The sequence below is a fragment of the Oncorhynchus kisutch genome, linkage group LG11, assembly GCF_002021735.2.
Source record: "Oncorhynchus kisutch isolate 150728-3 linkage group LG11, Okis_V2, whole genome shotgun sequence".
In the NCBI taxonomy this organism is placed as follows: domain Eukaryota; kingdom Metazoa; phylum Chordata; class Actinopteri; order Salmoniformes; family Salmonidae; genus Oncorhynchus; species Oncorhynchus kisutch.
In genome coordinates this window covers 45,701,190-45,725,138 of record NC_034184.2, presented here as the reverse complement: position 1 = coordinate 45,725,138, position 23,949 = coordinate 45,701,190, and the positions used below count along the sequence as shown (strand labels likewise).

Below are 23,949 nucleotides of genomic sequence, written 5' to 3'. Positions count from 1 at the left end.
AAGATTGTTTCAAAGACAAGGCAGGAAGAACCATAAGTAGCTCATCAATGGTGCCAAGCCAATATTCTTGAGACAAACAAAAAACACGAGATGAGCTATTACCATAGGGACCTTTCCTGCTGGAAAAAAAAGGAGCAACCGGAAGTGTGTCTGAAGTGAATCTTCTGTGAATGCTGATTATGAGTGGAGTGTCTGTGTGTGTGTGTGTGTGTGTGTGTGTGTGTGTGTGTGTGTGTGTGTGTGTGTGTGTGTGTGTGTGCGTGTGTGTGTGTGTGCGTGTGTGTGTGTGCGTGTGTGTGTGTGTAAGGGGAGGAGGGGTGGTATAATCTAAATGGTTTATTGTTGTTGAGGACTCACATGAGAGAAATTAAAATTCTAAACCAAAACACTGCCAATTTTGCGCTTCTCCCCTGCTCATAGAGACAAACTAAGCTTGTTGGCTGGATAAGATGGTTGACAGAGAATACTTTTGAGGAGAGCAAAAATCCTTCTGATACTATTGACAGTCAGCTAAAGACAGTTTTATAACACAGGTATTATTGCTTGTTTAACCAAGAGTGTAAGTGTAAAGTGTTACTAGAGATAAAGTGTTGTCCGAAAGAACAAGATCAGTGGTTGCTAATGCTTTCTGTCTATATAAATGAAAGTGTGACTTTCTTTTTTCACTTGTATCGTTTACCTTGTTAGGCTTCTGTTATTGAGAGAAGACCTGTGCTTGTATCACCAATAAAACAGGGAAACATTGACACACTCACAGAGAGAATTGGTGGTAGTTGACCACACAGTGGAGCACTCCCAATAAGTCCTCATCCCAGGAAAGGTCACAGAACTTCTCTTTCACAACATTGCAGAACGTCTGGTACTGTAGGTCCTTCAGAGACAGGATATACTCCCCTTTGAACAACACATAAACATGAGAGACAGAAGGCCTGTCATACAAGTTCACAGCAGTGATCATACATTTAATGGCAGAACTGTAGTATCTCTCTACAAACCAATTAACCGAACCAAATCCACCAGGGGGAAAAACAGAGATACTAGCTTGATGCCATATCTGTTTGTTCCGTCTTACCAACTGGCGTGACAAGAACGGTTGGAATTGGCAAAACAGCCTAAGCAGAACTGGGACCATAGGCTAAATGTGATGTTTGAGAGAGTGAATATTCATCTCTATGTTACTTACCCATTGCTAGATCCTCCAAACCATTCTCCAGATAGCCATCAATGGCAAACTCTGCCCTGAGCAGGCCAATAACTTCCTGTAGGGAAGGGTGCATCAGATGGGAGTCTCCCTGAGGAGGTCCATGGGACTCTGATAGGGCTTCATCCTCACGTTCTCCTGTCCTTGGACCTTCCTCTCCATTATGGGGCTGGGACATTGACACTAAGGAGTCCAAGGGTTTGCTGCAAGTGCTTCTATTAAGGCAAGACAGCAGGGGTTCAGCTCCCTGACCAGGGGCCAGATGGTCTCTAGGGACACCAGGATGTGTAGGTTGACCCTGGAAGAAGCTGGAGCTTGAGGTCAGGGGCAGATTGAGCTCCAGTCCATGGAGGGACTCAGCGACTGTTATCTGCACCGGCACCAGGGTTAGGTCCCCTGTTAGTGGGTCATGGCGCAAGAGGAAGTTGTTGAAAACACCACCACCAGTCAGATGAGAGCAGGATGACAATTGGCAAGAGGAAGAAAAAGACAATTGGGTGGTCAGTTTGGGGGAGGCGGGAGGTGGAGAGTTGACCAATGTCCTGCTGCTGGAGGCAGTGGAGGAGGAGTGACGTGTGACCACATTCTTTTGATTTACAGGGCTGTCCTGTCCGCTGTCCTGTAGGTCTCTATCTGACTGAGGTAGGGGTAGGTCTTCAAGGTGTAAGGGTGTTTCTGGGTGCTTGGCCTCTTGCACAGGCTGGATCTCACTGCCTCTAGTCCTGCAACACAACGTGTGATAATTAAAAATGCATTCTTGAAATCGGTGAACAAATGGAATGACATTTCAATAATCAATAAATAAACTATGGTTGGATCCATTAAATAATGCCATGACTGGTACCTTATCTCCATAGAAAGGAAGCAAACTGCTTACCCCTCAATGTCTGAAACAGACAGGGGAGTTTCTTCCTCAGTGTCACCCTCCCTGGTCAGGACGATGGGGGTGAAGTGTGTGGCAGGGGAGGTGAAGGCCTCTGGAAGCTGGGGGGCTCCACTGATTGGATAGCTATGGGGAACAGGGCCAGGTACAGGAGCCAATCGGCTCTCAGTAGCCATAGGCACAAACCCTATACACAATTACAACAACCACAGTTAAAACATCAATACAATTTGATCACAAATCTGTATACAGATGTACTGATAGTAAGGTCAACAAAATCGCTTGAGCATAATGTCTGAAAAGATTAATGAATCATACCACTCATGATATGTGTTGATTCATGACTTGAGCTTCCTCTACTGTCCAATCCATTCTGATCCTCTGCATCAATGTCCTTTGTGAGTGGCTGAAAGGTAAGGAAGGGAGTTATCCTCGACAGACAAGAATGGAATAGCAATGTGTCCTCCCTTTCACTTTCAATGGGCAGTATGTGTCTCACTACCCATTTCAAACACTAGCTACAGTCCCAGCTAGCACATTGTGTTCCTTGGAAGTTGTGGGAACGTACATGTTTGTTTTCCCATTGGTTCTGGGAACGAAGCTATAAGTTTCCAGACAGGTAAAATGTGGCCTTCTAGGCAGACTTCCTCTGTCCAGTGTCTGTGTTCTTTTTCCCATCTTAATATGTTATTTTTATTGGCCAGTCTGAGATATGTATTTTTCCTTGCAACTCTGCCTAGAAGGCCAGCATCCCGGAGTCGCCTCTCCACTGTTGAAGTTGAGACCGGTGTTTTGAGGGTACTATTTAATGAAGCTGCCAGTTGAGGACTTGTGAGGCATCTGTTTCTCAAACTAGACACAGTAATGTACTTGTCGTCTTGCTCAATTGTGCACTGGGGCATCCCACTCCTCTCTATTCTGGTTAGAGGTGGTTTGCGCTGTTCTGTGAAGGGAGTAGTACACAGCATTGTATGAGATCTTCAGTTTCTTGGCAATTTCTCACATGGAATAGCCTTAATTTCTCAGAACAAGAATAGACTGACGAGTTTCAGAAGAAAGTGCTTTGTTTCGGGCCATTTTGAGGCTGTAATTGAACCCACAAATGCTGACGCTCCAGATAATTAATAAGTTTGAAAAAGAACAACAGATTTCATCTGTGCTAACATAATTGCAAAAGGGTTTTCTAACGATCAACTAGCCTTTTAAAATGATAAACTTGGATTAGCTAACACAACATTTGGAGTTATTTTAACGGCAAAAAATGTGCTTTTGTTTCAAAAACAAGGACATTTCTAAGTGACCCCAAACTTTTGAACGGTAGTGTACATACGGTCACTGTGGGGACGACATCATCAATGCACTTATTGATTAAGCCAATGAATGATGTGGTGTACTCCTCAAAGCCATCGGAGGAATCCCAGAACATATTCCATGTCTATGCTAGCAAAACAATCCTGTAGCTTAGCATCTGCTTCATCTGGCCACTTTTTTAATGATCTAGTCACGGGTGCTTCCTGCTTTAACCTGTTGAGTGTAGGGGGCAGTATTTTGATGTTTGGATGAAAAACGTACCCAAATGAAACTGCCTATTTCTCAGGCCCAGAATCTAGAATATGCATATAATTATCCGATTAGGATAGGAAACACTCTAAAGTTTCCAAAACTGTCAAAATATTGTCTGTGAGTATAACAGAACTGATATTGCAGGCGAAAACCTGAGGAAAATCCAACCCGGAGGTGCTGTTTTTCCTGAATGCTCCATTTAAAGGGATATCAACCAGATTCCTTTCCCTATGGCTTCCACATGTTGTGAACAATCTTTAGACATAGTTTCAGGCTTTTATTTTGAAAAATGAGTGAGAAAGATCACATCACGTCATTGTATGGCTGGGTGCCAGCAGCGTTTTTCATGCGCAACAGAGTGGAGCAGACATTTTCTCTCTCTCTCCTATTGAAGAAGCTATTGTCCGGTTGAAATATTATCGATTATATATTGTAAAAACGTCCTGAGGATTGATTATAAAAAAACGTTTGACATGTTTCTACGAACTTTACGGATACTATTTGGAATTTTCATCTGCCCGGTCGTGACCGCTCAAGCCTGTGGATTTCTGAACATAACGCGCCAACAAAATGGAGGTATTTTGGATATAAAAATCATCTTTATGGAACAAAAGGAACATTTATTGTGTAACTGGGAGTCTCGTGAGTGCAAACATCCAAAGATCATCAAAGGTAAGCGATTCATTTTATTGCTTTTCTGACTTTCATGACCAATCTACTTGGTTGCTAGATGTTTGTAATGTTTTGTCTGCTGAGAGAGATGTCCTTACATAAACGCTTGGTATGCTTTCCTTAAAATCTGACACGCCAGGTGGATTAACAACAAGCTAAGCTGTGTTTTGCTATATTGCACTTGTAATTTCATCAAAATTAAATATTTTTAGTAATTTAATTTGAATTTGGCGCTCTGCAATTCAGAGGATGTTGATGAAAATGATCCCACTAACGGGATGGGTGCATCAAGAAGTTAATTTTAGCTTGTAAGCAGGAATCAGGACGATAGAATTATCTTATGGAATTATTTTATGGAAAGTTTTCTTAATGTTCTGAGAACATGACTTTAAATAGAACCATGAGGAAACCTGTAGGAAACATTATTCTGAAGTACTGAAATTCCCACAGAAGAATGTTGTTTGTTAACGTTCTCTAAACAATTTGAGACTTTCCCAGTGTCAAACCAGTTGGAGAACATTCCTAGAACATTACCAAAATGCTTTATTAAATGTAACCAGGTTTGAACTTTTAGGAAGGGTTCTGTTAAAGTAACGAATTACCAATAAAATAACATTATTTTGTCAAGTTCATTAAATGTGCTGAGAATGTTCCAAATCCAAGCAACTATCCTGCAACATTCCCTGAGCATTGTGGGAAGGTTGTATGCAAAATAACCATAGTACAACCACACTCTCACCATGCTCTAAGAAAAATTTGGTTCTCAGAACTTTATGTGCTATCTGGGGTAGTACAATGGAGCGGTACCGGGTGGACTCTGTTGATCAGCTTCATCCACACTGTCTCAGCGTTCTTTCCTTGGCATGATAGATAATCACAACAGCTCTGTAACAGCAGAAACATAATGAAACACATGAACATCTGTTTCCTCAGCACCTAAGCTACTTCATTCATTAATTAATTAATTTGCTTATTTATTAATTCCTTTGTTCATCAAACTTGATTTAAAGTGCATTTAAAATAGCAACACACTTTACAGTAAAGCCATTTTGCTAATTTGTTAATTCATTCACTTTATTTCATTCACCAGGATAGTCCATTCAGTAACAATTGCCACTGCTTTCCTACAGATACTTTCATTTCAATGTGAGATAATTGAATTATTAGTAGTTTCAGTACAATCACTTTTACAAATTAAAAGGTGAACAGTACAATATTTTGTCAGGATTGCTGTCCATTAAAATGCAAAGATGTTGCATACGTAAATAGTGTTACTAACACATTGATCAAAAAAAGAATAGATAGATATGCTTTCAATAGAGTGGTTGACAGCTGAAACTATTAATACCTTTTTAGCTATGACAATGGAAGGTCTCTCGAAGGGCGTCTTCTTGGCCATCTCCAGCAGCAGCCTCTTCAACTTCCTGGGCATAGCCAGTTTTTGGTTGGCTGACAGATTGAACTTGGCAGTGGCCCATAGGATGGCAGCCACCCCATAGACACAGGCCTGAACATACAGACAGATGAAACCCACTTAATCGGTATTCAGAAACATCTACTTCATGGAAAAAAACATTTATAAAAAACAAAAAAAGTGAGGCAAACCTTTTCAGTTACGATTCCATGCTCCTGGAATTCAGGCGCCAGATAAAATGCATCACAGGATCCTACAATAACATTCATGTTTAATTATTGAATGTGATAACATTTCCAATAAATATTTCCTCAGACACTTTGCGCAAGAGCATATTTTAACTCAAAACAATTGTAAATAAACAGAGACAAAGAATATATGGAAAGTGCTGAAGTAACTTTATCATTCCAGACAGAGACAATTGCTGACTACTGTGGATTAGCAAAAAGAGCCATACCTGTGTTTTTAGGTTTCAAGAAGAGAACTTCTCCCTCACAACCCACGTACACTGTATCCAAGCATAAGTATGCTTTCAGAGAGGAAATTAAGAAAAAGAAGAAGAAAGAACAGTAGGCCTTAGAGGTTAATACATTTGTAAAAATGTATGTCAAACTAAACAAAGTTTTGAATGATTTTTTGCCCCTGCCATATTGACGTTTCTCATAATAATTTCATCAACAGAAAAGTGGTTTACAGAGACCCGAGAAGGTGAGGGATTGGATGCTTACTGCTTAGTAAATAATGTAATTGGTTTACACAGAGCAGAGTATCAGTGGCTGGTAGACAGATGTGTCACTAACCTGGGTAGTCTATGTACGTCTGCAGTGTGGAGAGGCAGGTATGACACAGGGCCCATAGCTCATTAACAGACCATCTCTGCCCACTCCGTGTGAGTAGATCCCTCAGAGAGATCCACTATGTCACAATCAATCACAAACACTGTTAACATCTCCCTCCCTCCCAAAGGGCACACTACAGTAAAAAAATAAGTGCCGGTTTCCTTGACCCAGATTAAGCCTATTCCTGGACTAAAAAGCATGCTCAATGGAAAATCACCACTGAAAGTTATTTTTAGTCCAGAAATAGGCTCAATCTGGGCTGGTAAAATCAGCCTGAAGAGTTGAAACAAGGTATTTTCTGAAACTAAGGCATTTAAAACTATGTACAGTGTATTCGGAATGTATTCAGCACCCTTTACTTTTTCCACATTTTGTTACCTTACAGCCTATTCTAAAATATCCCTCATCAATCTACATGCAATACCCCATAATGGCAAAGCAAAAGCAGGTTTTTAGAAATTTCTGCAAATGTATTATTTAAAAAAAAACTTATACCACATTTACACAAGTATTCACACTCTTTACTCAGTACTTTGCTGAAGCACCTTTGGCAGCAATCACAGCCTCGAGCCTTCTTGGGTATGACACTAGAAGCTTGGCACACCTGTGTTTGGGGAGTTTCTCTCATTCTTATCTGTAGATCCTCTGTCAGGTTGGATGGGGAGCATCGCTGCACAGCAATTTTCAGGTCTCTCCAGAGATGTTTGATCGGGTTCAAGTTCAGGCTCTGGCTGGGCCACTCAAGGACATTCAGAGACTTGTCCCGAAGCCACTCCTGTGTTGTCTTGATTATGTGCTTAGGGTCATTGTCCTGTTGGAAGGTGAACCTTCCCCCCAGTCTGAGGTCCAGAGTGCTCTAGAGCAAGGTTTTCAACAAGGATCTCTCTGTACTTTGCTCAGTTCATCTTTGCCTTGATCCTATCTAGTCTCCCAGTCCCTGCTGCTGAAAAACATCCCCACAGCATGATGCTGCCACAACCATACTTCCCCGTAGGGATGGTGCCAGGTTTCCTATTTTGGCAAACACCAAGCGGTCTGTCATGTGCCTTTTACGGAGGAGTGGCTTCCGTCTGGCCACACGACCATAAAGGCCTGAATGGTGGAGTACTGCAGAGATGGTTGTCCTTCTAGAAGGTTTTCCCATCTCCACAGAGGAACTCTGGAGCTCTGTCAGAGTGACCATCGGGATCTTGTCACCTGCCTGACCAAGCCCCTTCTCACGATTGCTCAGTTACCCCAGATCTGTGCCTCACCACAATCCTGTCTCGGAGCTCTACAGACAATTCCTTCAACCTCATGGCTTGGTTTTTGCACTGACATGCACTGTCAACTGTGGGACCTTATATAGACAGGTGTGTGCCTTTCCAAATCATGTCCAATTAATTGAATTTACCACAGGTGGACTCCTATCAAGCTGTAGAAACATCTCAAGGGTGATCAATGGAAACAGGGTGCACCTGAGCTCAATTTCGAGTCTCGAGGCGAAGGGTCTGAATGCCTATGTAAATAAGGTATTTATGTTTTTAATTTTGAATACATTTGCAAAGAACGTCTACATTGATAAGGATTTTTTTTAAATTAAATACATTTTAGAATAAGGCAGCAACATAACAAAATGTGGAAATAGTCAATGCACTGTTGTCACGCCCTGACCTCAGAGGGTCCCCAGTCCGGGGTCGGCGACGAGGCTTCCCGCACCAGAGGTGCCACCAAAGTGGGGTGAGCCAGTGGTGGAGCGGGATCTGCATCCCGCACCTGAGCCGCCACCGCGGGCGGATAGATGCCCACCCAGACCCTCCCCTATAGGTTCAGGTTTTGCGTACGGCGTCCGCACCTTTGAGGTGGGGTACTGTCACGCCCTGACCTTAGAGATCCTTTTTATGTCTCTATTTGGTTTGGTCAGGGTGTGATTTAGGGTGGGTATTCAATGTTCTATTATTTGTATATTTTGGCCGGGTATGGTTCTCAATCATGGACAGCTGTCTATCGTTGTCTCTGATTGAGAACCATACTTAGGTAGCCCTTTCCAACCTGTCTTTGCGGGAAGTTGACTTTGTTTATGGCACATAGCCTTTAGCTTCACGGTTTGTTTTGTAATGTTTATTGTTTTGTTCGGCGTCTTTTCAAATAAAGAAGAAAATGTAAGCTCACCACGCTGCGCCTCGGTCCAGTTCATTCAACAGCCGTGACAACTGTAGATGCTCAAAGCAGATCAATTAAATAATTTTGTGTAATTTAGACTTGAACTCACCTCATCTTGTGATTCTTCATTGAGGCACAGCATGCTTTTAGTCATGTGATTATTTGGAGTGTAAAGGTTTGAGTTTGAAGTCATGTTGCAGGCAGAGTCAACCGACACTTCTGGGTCTTGAGCTGGGCGGGCCAAAGTGGGATCATCACGTGTTCCACTTTGACCGTCTGCATCTGTTTTATCACCACATATGGGCATGTGAGAATGTCTGTCCCCTTCTGACATCTCATTGTCTCTCACTGAGCCCCATTGCTTGGAGTCACTGCACTCATAAGGGGCTGTCTCTCTATCCCCTCTCTTGCTCCAAACAGACCCGTGCCCCATGCATTCCTCAGCTCCTATCTCCGTGAGGTCCGATACATTGACACTGATATCCTCGTGGGGTGTTGGCGGGTGTGTGGGGGGATTATTGGAGTCTGGGACAGAGCAGGAACGATTCAGAACCCCCCTCACCCTCCCAGCCCTCTCCTGAGCCCTCCTTCGTACAGGGGAACTGTTCTGAGATCTGCTATCCAACTGCGAACCAAACATGTCCTCCTCTATGACACATCCATCCTCTTCCACATCCCCCATACCATCAGCCCACAGGGTGGAGTCCCAGGACCCACATACGTGATGTCGGAGAGTTCCATTGGGATCGTTTGGGTCTGGATTCTCAGCCGTGGTGTCTGAGACAATACACTGGTCTTTGAAGCTACTGTCCTCAGAGCTGATGCTCTTGTGGAGCTGCCAGTTGGGTTGGGGCTGCTGCCATCGAGCCTCCCAAGAGCCATCCCACCCATCTGTGGATGGTGGATGGATACACAGTTAGTATGGTTATGGCCACAGTGGACTACAATAGAAATGGATGTTTAAATAGAAATGCACAAAGATATCTCATGCCTAAAGGCAAACCTTGATATGTTGCAACGGATTCGATTGACAGGACTCTTCTTCCTATAGAAGAGAGTTTCCGGCACAGGACCTTGGAAGAGGTATGTTCTAGCTTTTCCTCTGCAAGGGATAGGATGTCCTGAGGGTGAGATACATATAATATTGTAGCTATATTAGCTAACACAAACATACGTATTCTATGACGCAACTTGTCTTTGTTACATTTCATTTCATCGTTGATGCTTCAATGTTGAGGACTCAGTGTTGAAACAGTTTAATTTGTTTCCCAAAAGAAAATGCATCCTGTAACTGGTATACACTTAATGTTAAAGTTTTATCCCCTGTGTAGAATTCTGGTTTCATGCATGACTGTGACATCATCCATTCTTTATGCTTTCCCTATCTGCATTGTACTGTCATTGCTCTTCCACACGGTGCTGCTCATGTTCACTGTCTGTGCACATCTACAGTATTACAGTTGCATATCAGTTTGTCATGTCTCTTGTATCTGTTTGCCAAAGGGTCTATAGTAGGCCTGTTACTATTCATACTACTACTACTAGTGATAGTGCTATCATTACTACTTGAGAGAAAATCCATTATGATATTTCTTACACCATATTACCTGTAATAATTTGTATAATAAGAGTGTAAAGACAGCACTCCATTAAAGGTCATCCATGATGGTGACCTTACCTGGGGGTGTGGCCTGTCCCCTGGCCCCTTCTCCTGCATCTGCTCCAGCACTCTCTGAATCTCCTCCCCCAGCTCTGCCTCCAGTTCTGGCTCAATGACAAAGTCCAGCGCAGAAGAGAGGGTGGAACCTAGAGAGTACATGTGTCCCTGGAGAAGACACAGAGAGTCATTTGACCTTAAACTGACCCCTAGAACCAGACACATGCAATTGTTTATCATAAAATATAAAGACTAGACACTGCTTAGACATGTTGACACTGCTTGGACATGTTTGCCTTCAACCATATGGGATTTAGAACATAAAATATGTGTAATTTATGATCTCGTGTCAGCACCTTGTGTACCAAAACAAACAGCCATAAAGCACTACTGTATCCCGTGATCACTGTAACCTCACATTATTAGTATTTGCAGTGGTCTGATACTCCTTCCATTTCAATATTATCGCTTGCACAGTGCTCCTTGGGATGTTTAAAGCTTGGGAAATCTTTTTGTATCCAAATCCGGCTTTAAACTTCTTCTCAACAGTATCTCGGACCTGCCTGGTGTGTTCCTTGTTCTTCATGATGCTCTCTGCGCTTTTAACGGACCTCTGAGACTATCACAGTGCAGGTGCATTTATACGGAGACTTCATTACACACAGTTGAATTTTATTTATCATCATTACTCATTTAGGTCAACATTGGATCATTCAGAGATCCTCACTGAACTTCTGGAGAGAGTTTGCTGCACTGAAAGTAAAGGGGCTGAATAATTTTGCACGCCCAATTTTTCAGTTTTTGATTTGTTAAAAAAGTTTGAAATATCCAATAAATGTCGTTCCACTTCATGATTGTGTCCCACTTGTTGTTGATTCTTCACAAAAAATACAGTTTTATATCTTTATGTTTGAAGCCTGAAATGTGGCAAAAGGTCGCAAAGTTCAAGGGGGCCGAATACTTTCGCAAGGCACTGTAAATAAAGCTGCGGCAGGCCAAGGCCAAGTTGCTCCCTCATTTGACCACCCTCAGATTAATCATGTCTGGCAGGCAATGTATTCTGGGGCCTTAACTAACAAACACATAATCATCCCTCCTTGGATCTCATCTCATTGGATGAAAGGCTGCAATACCAGGAGTCATTGGAGATGAAATTACAGCGCGTAAATGGGACATTTCACCAGAGCCTGTCTCTTTGTATGCCGTGAGAGTTCCCTTTTCTTGTGCTTTACTTGGGGGAATTGGAGCTCTTTGTTGCAATTATGGCTTACTTGTTGGCTGCTGAAAGAATCCGAACTAGGTGTTTTTTAGGCCAAATCTCAGACAAGATACAAGATTCCAAACAATTCAAAGGAATGCGACCCGTACTTATGTGTTGGATATGGGAAAGGCAGAAGATCCAGATCTCAAAGTGTGACACATAACAAAAATAGTTAGCTGAAGCCTCTCTAAGTCAAAATGTCTGTCTCACATAAACAGAGCCAACATGTTAAATCCACCAGCTGTGGTAAGGACATGTTTACTTCCTGTTGTGTGTGCAAGCAGGTCCCAGCGATAGAAGGTCTCAGCTGCTCCCACTTGGAGCACATACATTGGAAGACCAGATAAATTAGACAAACATAGACACACAATTGTTTATTTAGTACTCAATGACACACACATTAAACCTGCAATTGATCAACTGATAAATGTAGACTAGGCAGGAAATCAATTTATAGGGCTACATGGTTACAATGAGTGACAACGCAGAGGGAGAAATGACAGAGAATTACAGAGAAGATTGAGGGAGATCTGAATTAAAATAAGTGAACGCGAGACGAGAGCGAGAAGAGATTATTATTTATTTCCCACCCTATTAGCACTGACTTTGCTTATAGCTACAGTACTTTACTGAGGGAAACAATGTACTTACTATGACTGCGATATGTGGTTGTCCCACCTAGCTATCTTAAGATAAACACACTAACTGTAAGTTGCTCCGGATAAGAGCGTCTGCTAAATGACTCAAATGTAAAAGTAAATGTAACGAGTTAATGAGACAGAATGTGAGCGATACTAAAAGAGAGTGAAATCCTTTCTTAGTGAGACATATTGTTATCTTCTGTGTTTGCTGCTAAACATAGAGAGGATATAGATTTCTTTGATTTCTCCCATGACTGCGAAGTAGCCTTTCATAGTGAAATAATCCACTTACCTCAAAGGTACTGCCAGTCTTGTCAAACTCTGGAGGTATAAACGATCCCTCAGGATCATCTGCAAGACAAGCATTGAAAAGTATGTCTAATTTTTTTTTTTTAATTAGGCAAGCAAGTTAAGAACAATTTCTTATTTACAATGATGGCCTACCGGGGAACAGTGGGTTAACTGCCTTGTTCAGGGGCAGAAGGACAGATTTTTACCTTGTCAGCTCGGGGATTCGATCGAGCAACCTTTCGGTTACTGGCACAATGCTCTAACCACTAGGCTACCCACCTGCCGAGTGTGTAATAAACATTTTATTATATGAGGTAGGCCTACTGTCCCCCAAAAATATGATGAAGGTGCTAAGCCAATGAAACCACTTGTAACTAGTCATCGACATAATTCAGTCCAGCAGAATTAGCACACAACAACACAGCTCGTAAATTTTTTTTATAAATGTGTTATTACATGTGGTGTTGGTATCGGTCTTAATTGACAATACGTTGCCTATTATAAAACCATGTGCTAAGCCACAACACATTAAGAACACCTGCTCTTTCCATGACATAGGGTTTTTCATGCTCAACAGTTTCCTGTGTGTATCAAGAATGGTCCACCACCCAAAAGGACATCCAGCCAACATGACACAACTGTGGGAAGCATTGGAGTCAACATGGGCAAGCATCCCTGTCAAACTATTTGGAAACAACTCAATATTAGGAAAGGTGTTCCTAATGTTTGTAAACTCAGCAAAAAAAGAAAGGTCCTCTCACCGTCAACTCCGTTTATTGTCAGCAAACTTAACACGTGTAAATATTTGTATGAACATAACAAGATTCAACAACTGAGACATAAACTTAACAAGTTCCACAGACATGTGACTAACAGAAATAGAATAATGTGTCCCTGAACCAAGGGGGGGTCAAAATCAAAAGTAACAGTCAGTATCTGGTGAGGCCACCAGCTGCATTTAGTACTGCAGTCCATCTCCTCCTCATGGACTGCACCAGATTTGTCCGTTCTTGCTATGAGATGTTACCCCACTCTTCCACCTGCAAGTTCTGGGTGGAATTTCTGGGGGAGAATGGCCCTAGTCCTCACCCTCCGATCCAACAGGTGGGATTGAGATCCGGGCTCTTCGCCGGCAATGGCAGAATACTGACATTCCTGTCTTGCAGGAAATCACGCACAGAATGAGAAGTATGGCTGGTGGCATTGTCATGCTGGAGGGTAATGTCAGGATGAGCCTGCGGGAAGGGTACCACATGAAGCTGGATGATATTTTCCCTGTAACGCACAGCGTTGAGATTGCCTGCAATGACAACAAGCTCAGTCCGATGATCCTGTAACACACCGCCCCAGAAGATGATGGACCCTCCACCTCCAAATCAATCCCACTCCAGAGTACAGGCCTCGGTGTAACGCTCATTCCTTCGACGATAAACGCAAATCCGACCATCACCCATGGAGAGACAAAACCGTGACTCGTCAGTGAAGAGCACTTTTTGCCAGTCCTGTCTGGTCCAGCAACGGTGGGTTTGTGCCCATAAGCAACGTTGTTGCCGGTGATGTGTGGTGAGGACCTGTCCCGCAGGTGTGATGTTCGGATGTACCGATCCTGTGCAGGTGTTAATACACGTGGTCTGCCACTGCGAAGACGATCAGCTGTCCGTCCTGTCTCCCTGTAGCGCCGTCTTAGGCATCTCACAGTACGGACATTGCAATTTATTGCCCTGGCCACATCTACAGTCCTCATGCCTTCTTGTAGCATGCCTAAGGCACATTCACGCAGATGAGCAGGGATGTTGGTGTTTTTCCAGAGACAGTAGAAAAGCCTCTTTAGTGTCCTAAGTTTTCATAACTGTGACCTTAATTGCCTACCGTTAGTAAGCTGTTAGTGTCTTAACGTCCGTTCCACAGGTGCATGTTCATTAATTGTTTATGGTTCATTGAACAAGCATGGGAAACAGTGTTTAAACCCTTTACAATGAAGATCTGTGAAGTTATATGGATTTTTACGAATTATCTTTGAAAGACGGGGTCGCTTCTTTTATTGCTGAGTTTATATTATTCAATAGCTCAGAGACAAACCCAGACTAATGAGACTGCAGCTAACTCCTGATCAAAGCCTTGGTGTCACGATGCGGAGCCTTTTCAGTCTTAAGTAGGCCATTGTTTGTGCTGGGTTGAAAGTAGGGATAATGCCTCTTCCCACAGCTAGAGACTGTTTAGTAGGTCAGGTCTAGATTTGGGGCTTGTGAAGTTGACCATGCGGTTGAATTTTAACAGTGAGGAGGCAACAATGCAGATCTGGTTCTTTATGCCCAGAGTGAGACTTTTTATTAGCAAAGTGAGGATTAGATTTAGCATAGCCGACGAGACTGTACAAGTACAGTGGCAAGAAAAAGTATGTGAACCCTTTGGAAATACCTGGATTTCTGCATAAATTGGTCATAAAATTTGATATGATCTTCATCTACGTCACAAAAATAGGCAAACACAGTCTGCTTAAACTAATAACACACAAACAATTCCACATTTTCATGTCTTTATTGAACACACTCTGTAAACATTCCCAGTGCAGGGTGGGAAAAAGTATGTGTACCCTTGGATTTAATAACCGGTTGACCCTCCTTTGGCAGCAATAACCTCAACCTCAACGTTTTCTGTAGTTGCGGATCAGACCGGCACAATGGTCAGGAGGAATTTTGGACCATTCCTCCTTACAAAACTGTTTCAGTTCAGCTTCAATTGGCAGACAGATAGCCTTACATTCTCCTGCAAAATGTCTTGAAAAACTTGGGAATTCATTTTTCCGTTTATGATAGCAAGCTGTCCAGGCCCTGAGGCAGCAAAGCAGCCCCAAACCACGATTCTCTCTCCGCCATACTTTACAGTTGGGATGAGGTTTTGATGTTGGTGTGCTGTGCCTTTTTTTCTCCACAGAATGTGTTGTGTGTTCCTTCCAAACAACTCAGCTGTAGTTGAATCTGTCCGACAGAATATTTTGCCAGTAGCACAGTGGAACATTCAGGTGCACTTTTGCAAACTTCAGATGTGCAGCAATGTTTTTTTGGAGAGTGGTGGCATCTTCCGTGGTGTCCTCCCATTCTTGTTTAGTGTTTTACGTATCGTAGGCTCGTCAACAGAGATGTTAGTATGTTCCAGAGATTTCTGTAAGTCTTTAGCTGACACTAGGATTCTTCTTAACCTCATTGAGCATTCTGCACTGTGCTCTTGCAGTCATCTTTGCAGGATGGCCACCCCTATGGAGAGTAGCAACAGTGCTGAACTGTTCTCCATTTACAGGCAATTTGTCTTACCGTGGACTGATGAACATCAAGGCTTTTAGAGATACTTTTGTAACCCTTTCCAGCTTTATGCAAGTCAACCATTCTTAATCTTAGGTCTTCTGCGATCTTTGTTGGAGGCATGGTTCACATCAGGCAATGATTCTTGTGAATAGCAAACTCAAATTTGGTGAGTGTTTTTTATAGGGCAAGGCAGCTCTAACCAACATCTCCAATCTCGTCTCATTGATTGGACTCCAGTTTAGCGGACTCCTGACTCCAATTAGCTTTTGGAGAAGTCATTAGCCTAGGGGTTCTCATATTTTTTCCAACCTACACTGTGAATGTTTAATTTATGTATTCAATATAGACAATAAAAATACAATAATTTGTGTGTTATTAGTTTAAGCACACTACATTTGTCTATTGTTGTGACTTAGATGAAGATCAGATCAAATTGTATGACCAATTTATGCAGAAATCTAGGTAATTCCAAAGGGTTCACATACTTTTTTTCCCCCACTGTATTTACAAACAAAAATAACAAACTGGTGGTTGATCAAAGCCAAACTGAACTGAATCAGTATATTAAAGAAAACCCAGGCTCAATAACGCCTGTCAACGGCAGCATGCCAACCTTACCCTCCCTCTCTCTCTCTCTCTCTCTCAAACAATGAAAGGACAGGGTTTAAATAGGACTACCCATCATGCCTCTGACCAATGAGAACAAGATGTCATTTCACATCATGAAAACTAGAATTCATAAGGAATGAAATAGAGAGACATGTTCAGATCGAACTCGATCAAAGTGCTAAACCATGCTTAATGCATAAATATAACATAGGGCTTCAAAGATGACTTTCCCCCCGGGAATTAGCAACTTCTGCATTACCCTGCATTACTCCTGAATAAACGATGCACTCTTCAACGCAACCACCATTTGAAGGTGGAAACTCTGACCAGGTAACGGCCAGATAACCCTCTGTATTAAACAAGTAATACAAGGTAATAATTTACACTTCTACCTTCACATTTGAATTGTTACACATTATCACAATGTAGTAGTAACGTTTTCTCATCAATTGCATGAACAGAAAGAGTTAGGCTATATTCACTGGAGACGAAACCATTTGTCTGAGTTCGACCAAACTTGTTCCTTTCCTTTCACAGGTGATCAACAATCAAGACATCGGATTACATGACTACCCCACATTATTACAATAAATGGACTTCTCATAATAGCTTGATTTCTATCAGGTGTGTATACAGTACATGACCAGGCAAGACTTTAGACTATGTGATGGAGGACATAGGCCAATCGTCACAGTGCCATCTCTGACTACTGGAGTTATGACTGAGGTGCTCCCTGTAACGGCGTTCTTCGTTTGTCGAAAGAGAGTCAGACTGACAGCTCTGACTGCTCCATGCAGGCTGACAGCACCCTGCAGACTGGCAGCTCCTTGCAGACTGACAGCTCCTTGCAGACTGACAGCTCCCTGCAGACTGACAGCTCCCTGCAGACTGACAGCTCTGGCTGCTTCATGCAGACTGACAGCTCCGACTGCTCCATGCAGGCTGACAGCACCCTGCAGACTGGCAGCTCCTTGCAGACTGACAGCTCCTTGCAGACTGACAGCTCCTTGCATACTGACAGCTCCCTGCAGACTGGCAGCACCTTGCAGACTAGCAGCTCCTTGCAGACTGGCAGCTCCTTGCAGACTGACAGCACAGGCTGCTCCGAACAGGCAGGAGGCTCCGGCAGCGCTGTAGAGGAGGAAGGCTCTGATAGCGCTGAACAGGCGGAAGACTCCGACAGCGCAGGAGGGAAGGAAGGCTCTGATAGCGCTGAACAGATAGGAGACTCCGGTAGTGCAGGAGAGGAGAAAGGCTCCGACAGCGCTGGAGAGGCGGGAGACTCCGACAGCGCAGGAGAGGCGAGGCGCACTGTAGGCCTGATGCGTGGTGCTGGCACTGGTGATACTGGAGCGAGGACACGCACAGGAAGCCTGGTGCGGGGAGCTGCTACCGGAGGACTGGTGTGTGGAGGTGGCTCTGGATAGACCGGACCGTGCAGGCGCACTGGAGCTATTGAGCACCGAGCCTGCCCAAGCTTACCTGGCTCGATGCCCACTCTAGCCCGGCCAATACGAAGGGCTGGTATGAACCGCTCCGGGCTATGCACCCGCACTGGAAACACCGTGCGCTCCATAGCATAACACGGTGTCTGCCCGGTCTCTCTAGCCCATCGGTAAGCACAGGGAGTTTGCGCAGGTCTCCTACCTGGCATAGCCATGCTCCCTTTAAGCCCCCCCCCAATAATTTTTTGGGGCTGCTTTTCGGGCTTCCATCCGCGTCGCCGTGCTGCCTCCTCATACCAGCGCCTCTCCGCTTTAGCCACCTCCAGTTCTTCCTTGGGACGGCGATATTCTCCAGGCTGAGCCCAGGGTCCTTTTCTGTCCAGTTCCTCCTCCCATGTCCAATTCTCCAAGTGATGCAGCCTCTCCCACTGCAACTGCTCTTCACGATTAACAGGGAGAGTTGGCTCAGGTCTGACACCTGACTCATCCACTCTCCCTCTGAGCCCCCCCCCAATACATTTTTTGGGGTGACTTTCGGGTTTCGCTCTGCGCCGCCGTGTCTGTTTCTCCAACTCCATTCGCCTATAGCCCTCTTCGCACTGCTCTAGCGAATCCCAAGCGGGCTCAGGCACTCTCTCTGGGTCGGCCGCCCACCTGTCTATTTCATCCCACGTCGTATACTCCATGCTTCTGCTGTCCATAACGTCCTCATAACAGCGTCTCGTAAGTACCTCCTTTCGCTCCTGTTGTCGCTGCCTGTAACCACGCCACTCGGTCCGTGTGTGGTGGGTGATTCTGTAACGGCGTTCTTCGTTTGTCGAAAGAGAGTCGGACCGAAATGCAGCGTGGTGGTTATTCATGATCTTTAATGAAGAAATGACGATACATGAAACAACTATACAAAAATACAAAACAACAAACGGAACGTGAAACCTAATTACAGCCTATCTGGTGAAACTACACAGAGACAGGAACAATCACCCACGAAATACAAAGTGAAACTCAGGCTACCTAAATACGGTTCCCAATCCGAGACAACGAGAATCACCTGACTCTGATCGAGAACTGCCTCAGGCAGCCAAGCCTACACTAGACACACCCCTAATCCACCACAATCACAATGCCTACAAAAACCCCAACAAGACAATACAATAACCCCATGTCACACCCTGGCCTGAACAAATAATTAAAGAAAACACAAAATACTAAGACCAAGGCGTGACACTCCCAACCCAGGTGGAGGGCAAACCAGAGACACTACAGAGGGTAAGAACGAATGGCCAAGGAGAAGTGAACACTACTGGGTAGAGACAAAGACAGAGGGAAGAGAAGAGAGGAGAGGTCAGGATGGAATTGTGGAGAGAAAGAAAAAGGGGAAAGGGATGTGAAAGGGAGATGGTGAGTGAGGAAGGAAGGAAATAAATGGAAATATGAGTGGATTGTACTACTGCAAAACGAGCAATCCATAAGAAAAGAGGGAAATACCTGTATAAAGTGCTGTTAATTATTTGGTTATAGAAAATGTTTTATTGAATAATGGCAATAAATTCACTCAATCTGAAAATAGCACTTTACTCTATTCCAGGTGCATCAACAGCTACAAGGTAAGGCCAAATCACAAGTTAGCTCGGTCTATAATATAACAAGGGAGGCAAACACATACATATTGTAGAAAGGAGACTACAGTGAATTCAATGGGTGAAGGAATGTACTCCCTGCTGTCGTGACGTTGTATTAGTTAAATGTGACGACTGTTGTCCGTCGAATGATTAAAAGTTTCTGAATCAAGCAATTATTAACTCATTAACCTGGGGCACCATAGGAAAACTAGTTTTTATTGAGTTTCTATTTCCCAAATTAACTCAAAGAATAATCAGAATATCGATTTTACAACAGCCGCTAATTAACCAGTTAACTCTACCATTCTCGTTCTGAACATCATATAGCCCGTGAATCTGCACGGACCCGGGTCTCACCAATGAGTTAGTACCACACCAATCTTAGTTGAATATTTATTTACTAAAAAGCTAAAATGATGATAAAAGATACATATAGACAAAACACATTATAGGCTATTGATTAGAACTTAGTATAACGGGCCAATACACTATGGCGCGTGTTACCCAAAATTGGGAATTCAAAGAGAGAGAGAAAAAAGAAAGTACACAAGAGAAATATACATTTGGGTGAATTTGTCAGCTATGCTTATTCTAACCCTAGCCTTGCCCCAAACTGCCGCTCTTATGGGTCAGAATATAATGATGTAATTACGTGGGGATGATCTCTGAGGATTCTCTGCGTGGACCGTACAGGGTACCGTTCAGCTGCTCGATGACGCACTTCTCCTGCACACCTCTCTGATTGTCCTCCCGATGTCAGTGTCCTTTTGGCTTAGGAGTCCGTTCCCTCACCCTTGCTATGGAAGGGGTCTTCTGAGGACAGACAGCTCTGTAGCTCAGAGCTCACAGCATAGGAATGAAACCTTTTAGATACCACGATTCGCTGAGATTGGATGCTAAGGGGGTCCGGCTTGAATTCACCCGCTTAGACACAGCTACTCATCCGTAGCTTGGGTAGAAAAGGATTTCTTTGTCTTCAAACTTGTGTTGCGTTCTGGGTCCATTGACTTTTTAGACCTTGGCTGCAGCTTGGGTCACGTAGTCCTCTCTGTAAATTCTATACTCACAGGTTTTATACCCTTGGGTCAGAAGTGGGTGTAACCGCCTTTAGGGCAATTCTCTGGGCGTACCAAGTTAATGAGGCAAAGTCTAGATTTGACTCAAATCCAATTTTAAACAACTAACTTAACATTTAATCTTTACCAAAACATTCCCTTTGATTTGGACATTTTCCACACAACGTACAATGTATCAACATCAAACATAGACTAGGAAAACTCTTCACGTTACAATGTATTCGTAATAACCATCTATTAACCTTTAATATCAAAACAAAAATGACATACTTTTTCCAACTATCGTCATGACCACCATTGTGGCTGACGGAAACCATTGTTCCAAAGTCCCTTTATTTAAGGTTGAATGTTTTGAGGCTGGTTCTCCATAGTAACAGGACAAAGGAATTTGTCTGTGGCCTGAGATTTACCAGGGGTGTGAGGGGTCATAAAAAAAACACATCTTCAGACCCCTAGATCTCTCCTCCTCTGTTGGGGTTGAGAGATAATCTGTAGGGTTGTGGTCTCCTGTAACCTGACCTGATCAGGACAGTCCACCTCTGGTAGGTTCAACTTGGAATGATTCTGCATGTTGCAACCCACCATAAGAATGACCATCGGATGTCCTGGTTTGTGGAACATCATAGCAGTCCCCCCCCCCCTTTGGTGGTTCACCCTGGCAGGATTTCCGCAAGCTGCGGACCACCACCAGAATGGACCTGAGAGGTCCGGCAGTGGCTCTGTGTTTCCAGCCCGTCGTCCGGTTATCCCGGCTAGTGGACCTAGGCAGTAACTTGAAAAAGAATGGAAGAATGGAATAAAAACATAAAAGTATACAAAATGTGTCTACCACACCTTAAGCATCTAATTTGGACTATGTTCTATACATGTCCAAGGTCTTGGCTAAATGACTCTATCATGACATTGTCTCTAATGTCATGTCTAGGGTGATCCTACTTGCAGGTGGGTAGTTAAGGCACTTGGAAAAACTTGCCCCCTGAAGACCAAAGCTTACGTTGGGCACATTACTGGGCTGACCTAACGAGTTCGGGAGAGGAGGCTGGGAGGCCCCCTATAGGGGTTTCAGGATCTATTGCCAACTTTCCAAAAATTTGAATCGCTTCCGTCCCACGGGTGATCCTAGTATAAGACCTCATTAGGTCTTCCATTGCACGTGTGCGCCTGTGTACGTAGTAGGTGCACACGCCAAGGGAAATAAGACCAAGGATCCTGGTAACAGTCAGGATACTGTCCGGCACCATCCAAGAGTGGGCAACAGACCAATCTTTTGGTCTGTAGTCAGTGTGTCAACTAAAAGTGCCTCATCCCGTACGCTAAGATCAACAGTCATGGGTCCCTCGTACTGGATTTGGTTTTGAACGGCTTGTGGTAACTAAAGAGAACGTTTAGCAAAAGTGTACGGCATTTCAATCTCTGTTTCTATCCTGTTGTTGGGAAGTTGGTATAGAGCGAGGTCGTCTATGTGAATAATCGCCCCCTCTGGTACCTTAACAAAAACAGTCTGGTTGGGGAGGTTCAATTGGGTGATAGAGTCATGACATTCGTAAGTCATAGTGGCGGACGCGAACGTTGCGTTGACCAACCATCGGTTCCCACTTGTGTGGTGGTGGACCCATCCCTGGCTGTTAGTTTGGCTCTACAGCGTTCTTCGCTGGTGATAGCTTTAATACCACAATGACGCTCAGTGTATGCCTGACAAGCGGTTTTCTAGGACAGAGGTAGTGGACATTTTTGGTTACACATTAACAGGTTAGGGGGGAGATAGAAATCCGGGTTGTTTTCCTGGTAAGCTACAACTGGGGGCGTGGCAATCTTTACGTGGGCACTGTCGCGCCAAAATCCTACATTGAGAACTGTTTTCAATATGTAGATATTCTCCAGTTCAACAACCGGCAGCGTCAGTAACAATCCCACTTCATTTTGACCAACATCAACGTGTATTGGGATGGCCGACCCCAGACTATAGGCCAAATGGACATGGGCATAGTCATGGTTCATGACCTCTGCTAGCTTTCCTACAGACAGGATAGTTTTGTTCAGGAGAGTAGTGTGTGTGTTGACCACCAGAATAGTGTCCTGGAGAGACTTTCCCACATGTTGCAACTAGTTTTCTGGTTTTCTTATTTTGAAACAGTACAGCGCAGGACGATATCAATAGTGTCAGATGTATATCTGGTAGCTGGGAAGCAAATAAGAGATGTTAGGTGCAACGTACTGATCTCCTGGAAGGGATCAGCTGAGGGAACTTAAGAATTTTCTCAGTACCTTTGACTTTGCTAGGTTTTTATCTATTCGGTGCTGGCTAGCACCCCTTCTATTCCCATGGGGGGGGGGGGGGGGGTGAACAACTCGATTTGGTTCCGGTGGACCCGCTTTAATGTGGCGTTTTGTCGACCTGATTGCTGATTCTGATCTGGTAAACTACAGGTGATAGCTTCACCACAATCTCATGTGGCCCCATCTAGTCGGGCAGAAACTTTGTTGCGACGCCCGCGGGTTTTGTGTATATGTAGTACCACACCTTATCCACGACCTCGAAAACATGGTGTGAGGCCTTTTTGTCGTAATAGGTCTTGTCACCTTCTGCACTTCTTTCCAACTGTCCTTGAGCATACGCAAAGGCAGTCTGGAGATGGTTCCGCAGGTTGGTCCCGTATTGATGAGCCGTGTTGGCGGTGGCTGCGGCGACATCTCCCGGTTGGTACAGGAGATGCAGTGGAAGCATCATTTGCCAGCCCGTCATCATCTCGAAGGGTGTTATTCCTGTAGACCTGTTGCGTGTGGCTCTGATCGCCATCAGTACCAATGGGAGTTTGAGGTCCCAACCTTTGTGGTTGGCTGCCACATACTTCCTCAAGATTCTGACAATTGTTTGGTTGCTCCTTTCTACCCTGCCCGAGCTCCTAGGGTGATATGCGATGTGGAGTTTAGCTTTGATTCCCAGAAGCCTCCGCAGTTCGGTCATTACAGCTGCCGATAAGTGGGTTCCTCTGTCGCTGTCCACGGTTTCTCCTGGCAGGCCGAAACAACTGAAAACGTGGTTCAGCAAAAGAACTGCCGTGGTTTTCCGCTGTGTTATTGGTCGCCGTCAGGCACTCCACCCACTTTGTGAATGTGCAAGTCACTGTGAGGAGATACTTGTTGCCTCTGGCTGACTTGGCAACTGGTCGAGCTCCAGGGGTAAGACACACCCTTGCGTTGTAGGGGTGTTCTGTGAAGTGGCTTGGAGGGTTGAAACTGGCAGCAAACTAGACACCCCCTGTTTCCAAAATGGCAAGTGGCATAAGAAGGTGAGTCTCGCGTAGTTTGAATCGGTGCAGATCGCCAGTTCTGA

General features: G+C 44.1%; 1 protein-coding gene across 1 annotated transcript in view; it reads right to left on the bottom strand.

Moving 5' to 3' along the window:
* LOC109898830 (kinase non-catalytic C-lobe domain-containing protein 1) overlaps positions 1-23,949 on the bottom strand; it is a 94,199-nt gene that overhangs the window by 50,434 nt on the left and 19,816 nt on the right. The window contains exons 3-15 of the mRNA XM_031835848.1: positions 12,566-12,624; positions 10,393-10,539; positions 9,718-9,835; positions 8,824-9,605; positions 6,534-6,648; positions 6,191-6,262; positions 5,925-5,986; positions 5,668-5,826; positions 5,127-5,204; positions 2,403-2,490; positions 2,079-2,271; positions 1,184-1,923; positions 756-894 (exon numbers count right to left, since the gene is read on the bottom strand). Coding sequence (XP_031691708.1) covers positions 756-894; positions 1,184-1,923; positions 2,079-2,271; positions 2,403-2,490; positions 5,127-5,204; positions 5,668-5,826; positions 5,925-5,986; positions 6,191-6,262; positions 6,534-6,648; positions 8,824-9,605; positions 9,718-9,835; positions 10,393-10,539; positions 12,566-12,624 — 2,752 coding nt within the window. The remainder of the gene's footprint in view (positions 1-755; positions 895-1,183; positions 1,924-2,078; positions 2,272-2,402; positions 2,491-5,126; positions 5,205-5,667; positions 5,827-5,924; positions 5,987-6,190; positions 6,263-6,533; positions 6,649-8,823; positions 9,606-9,717; positions 9,836-10,392; positions 10,540-12,565; positions 12,625-23,949) is intronic.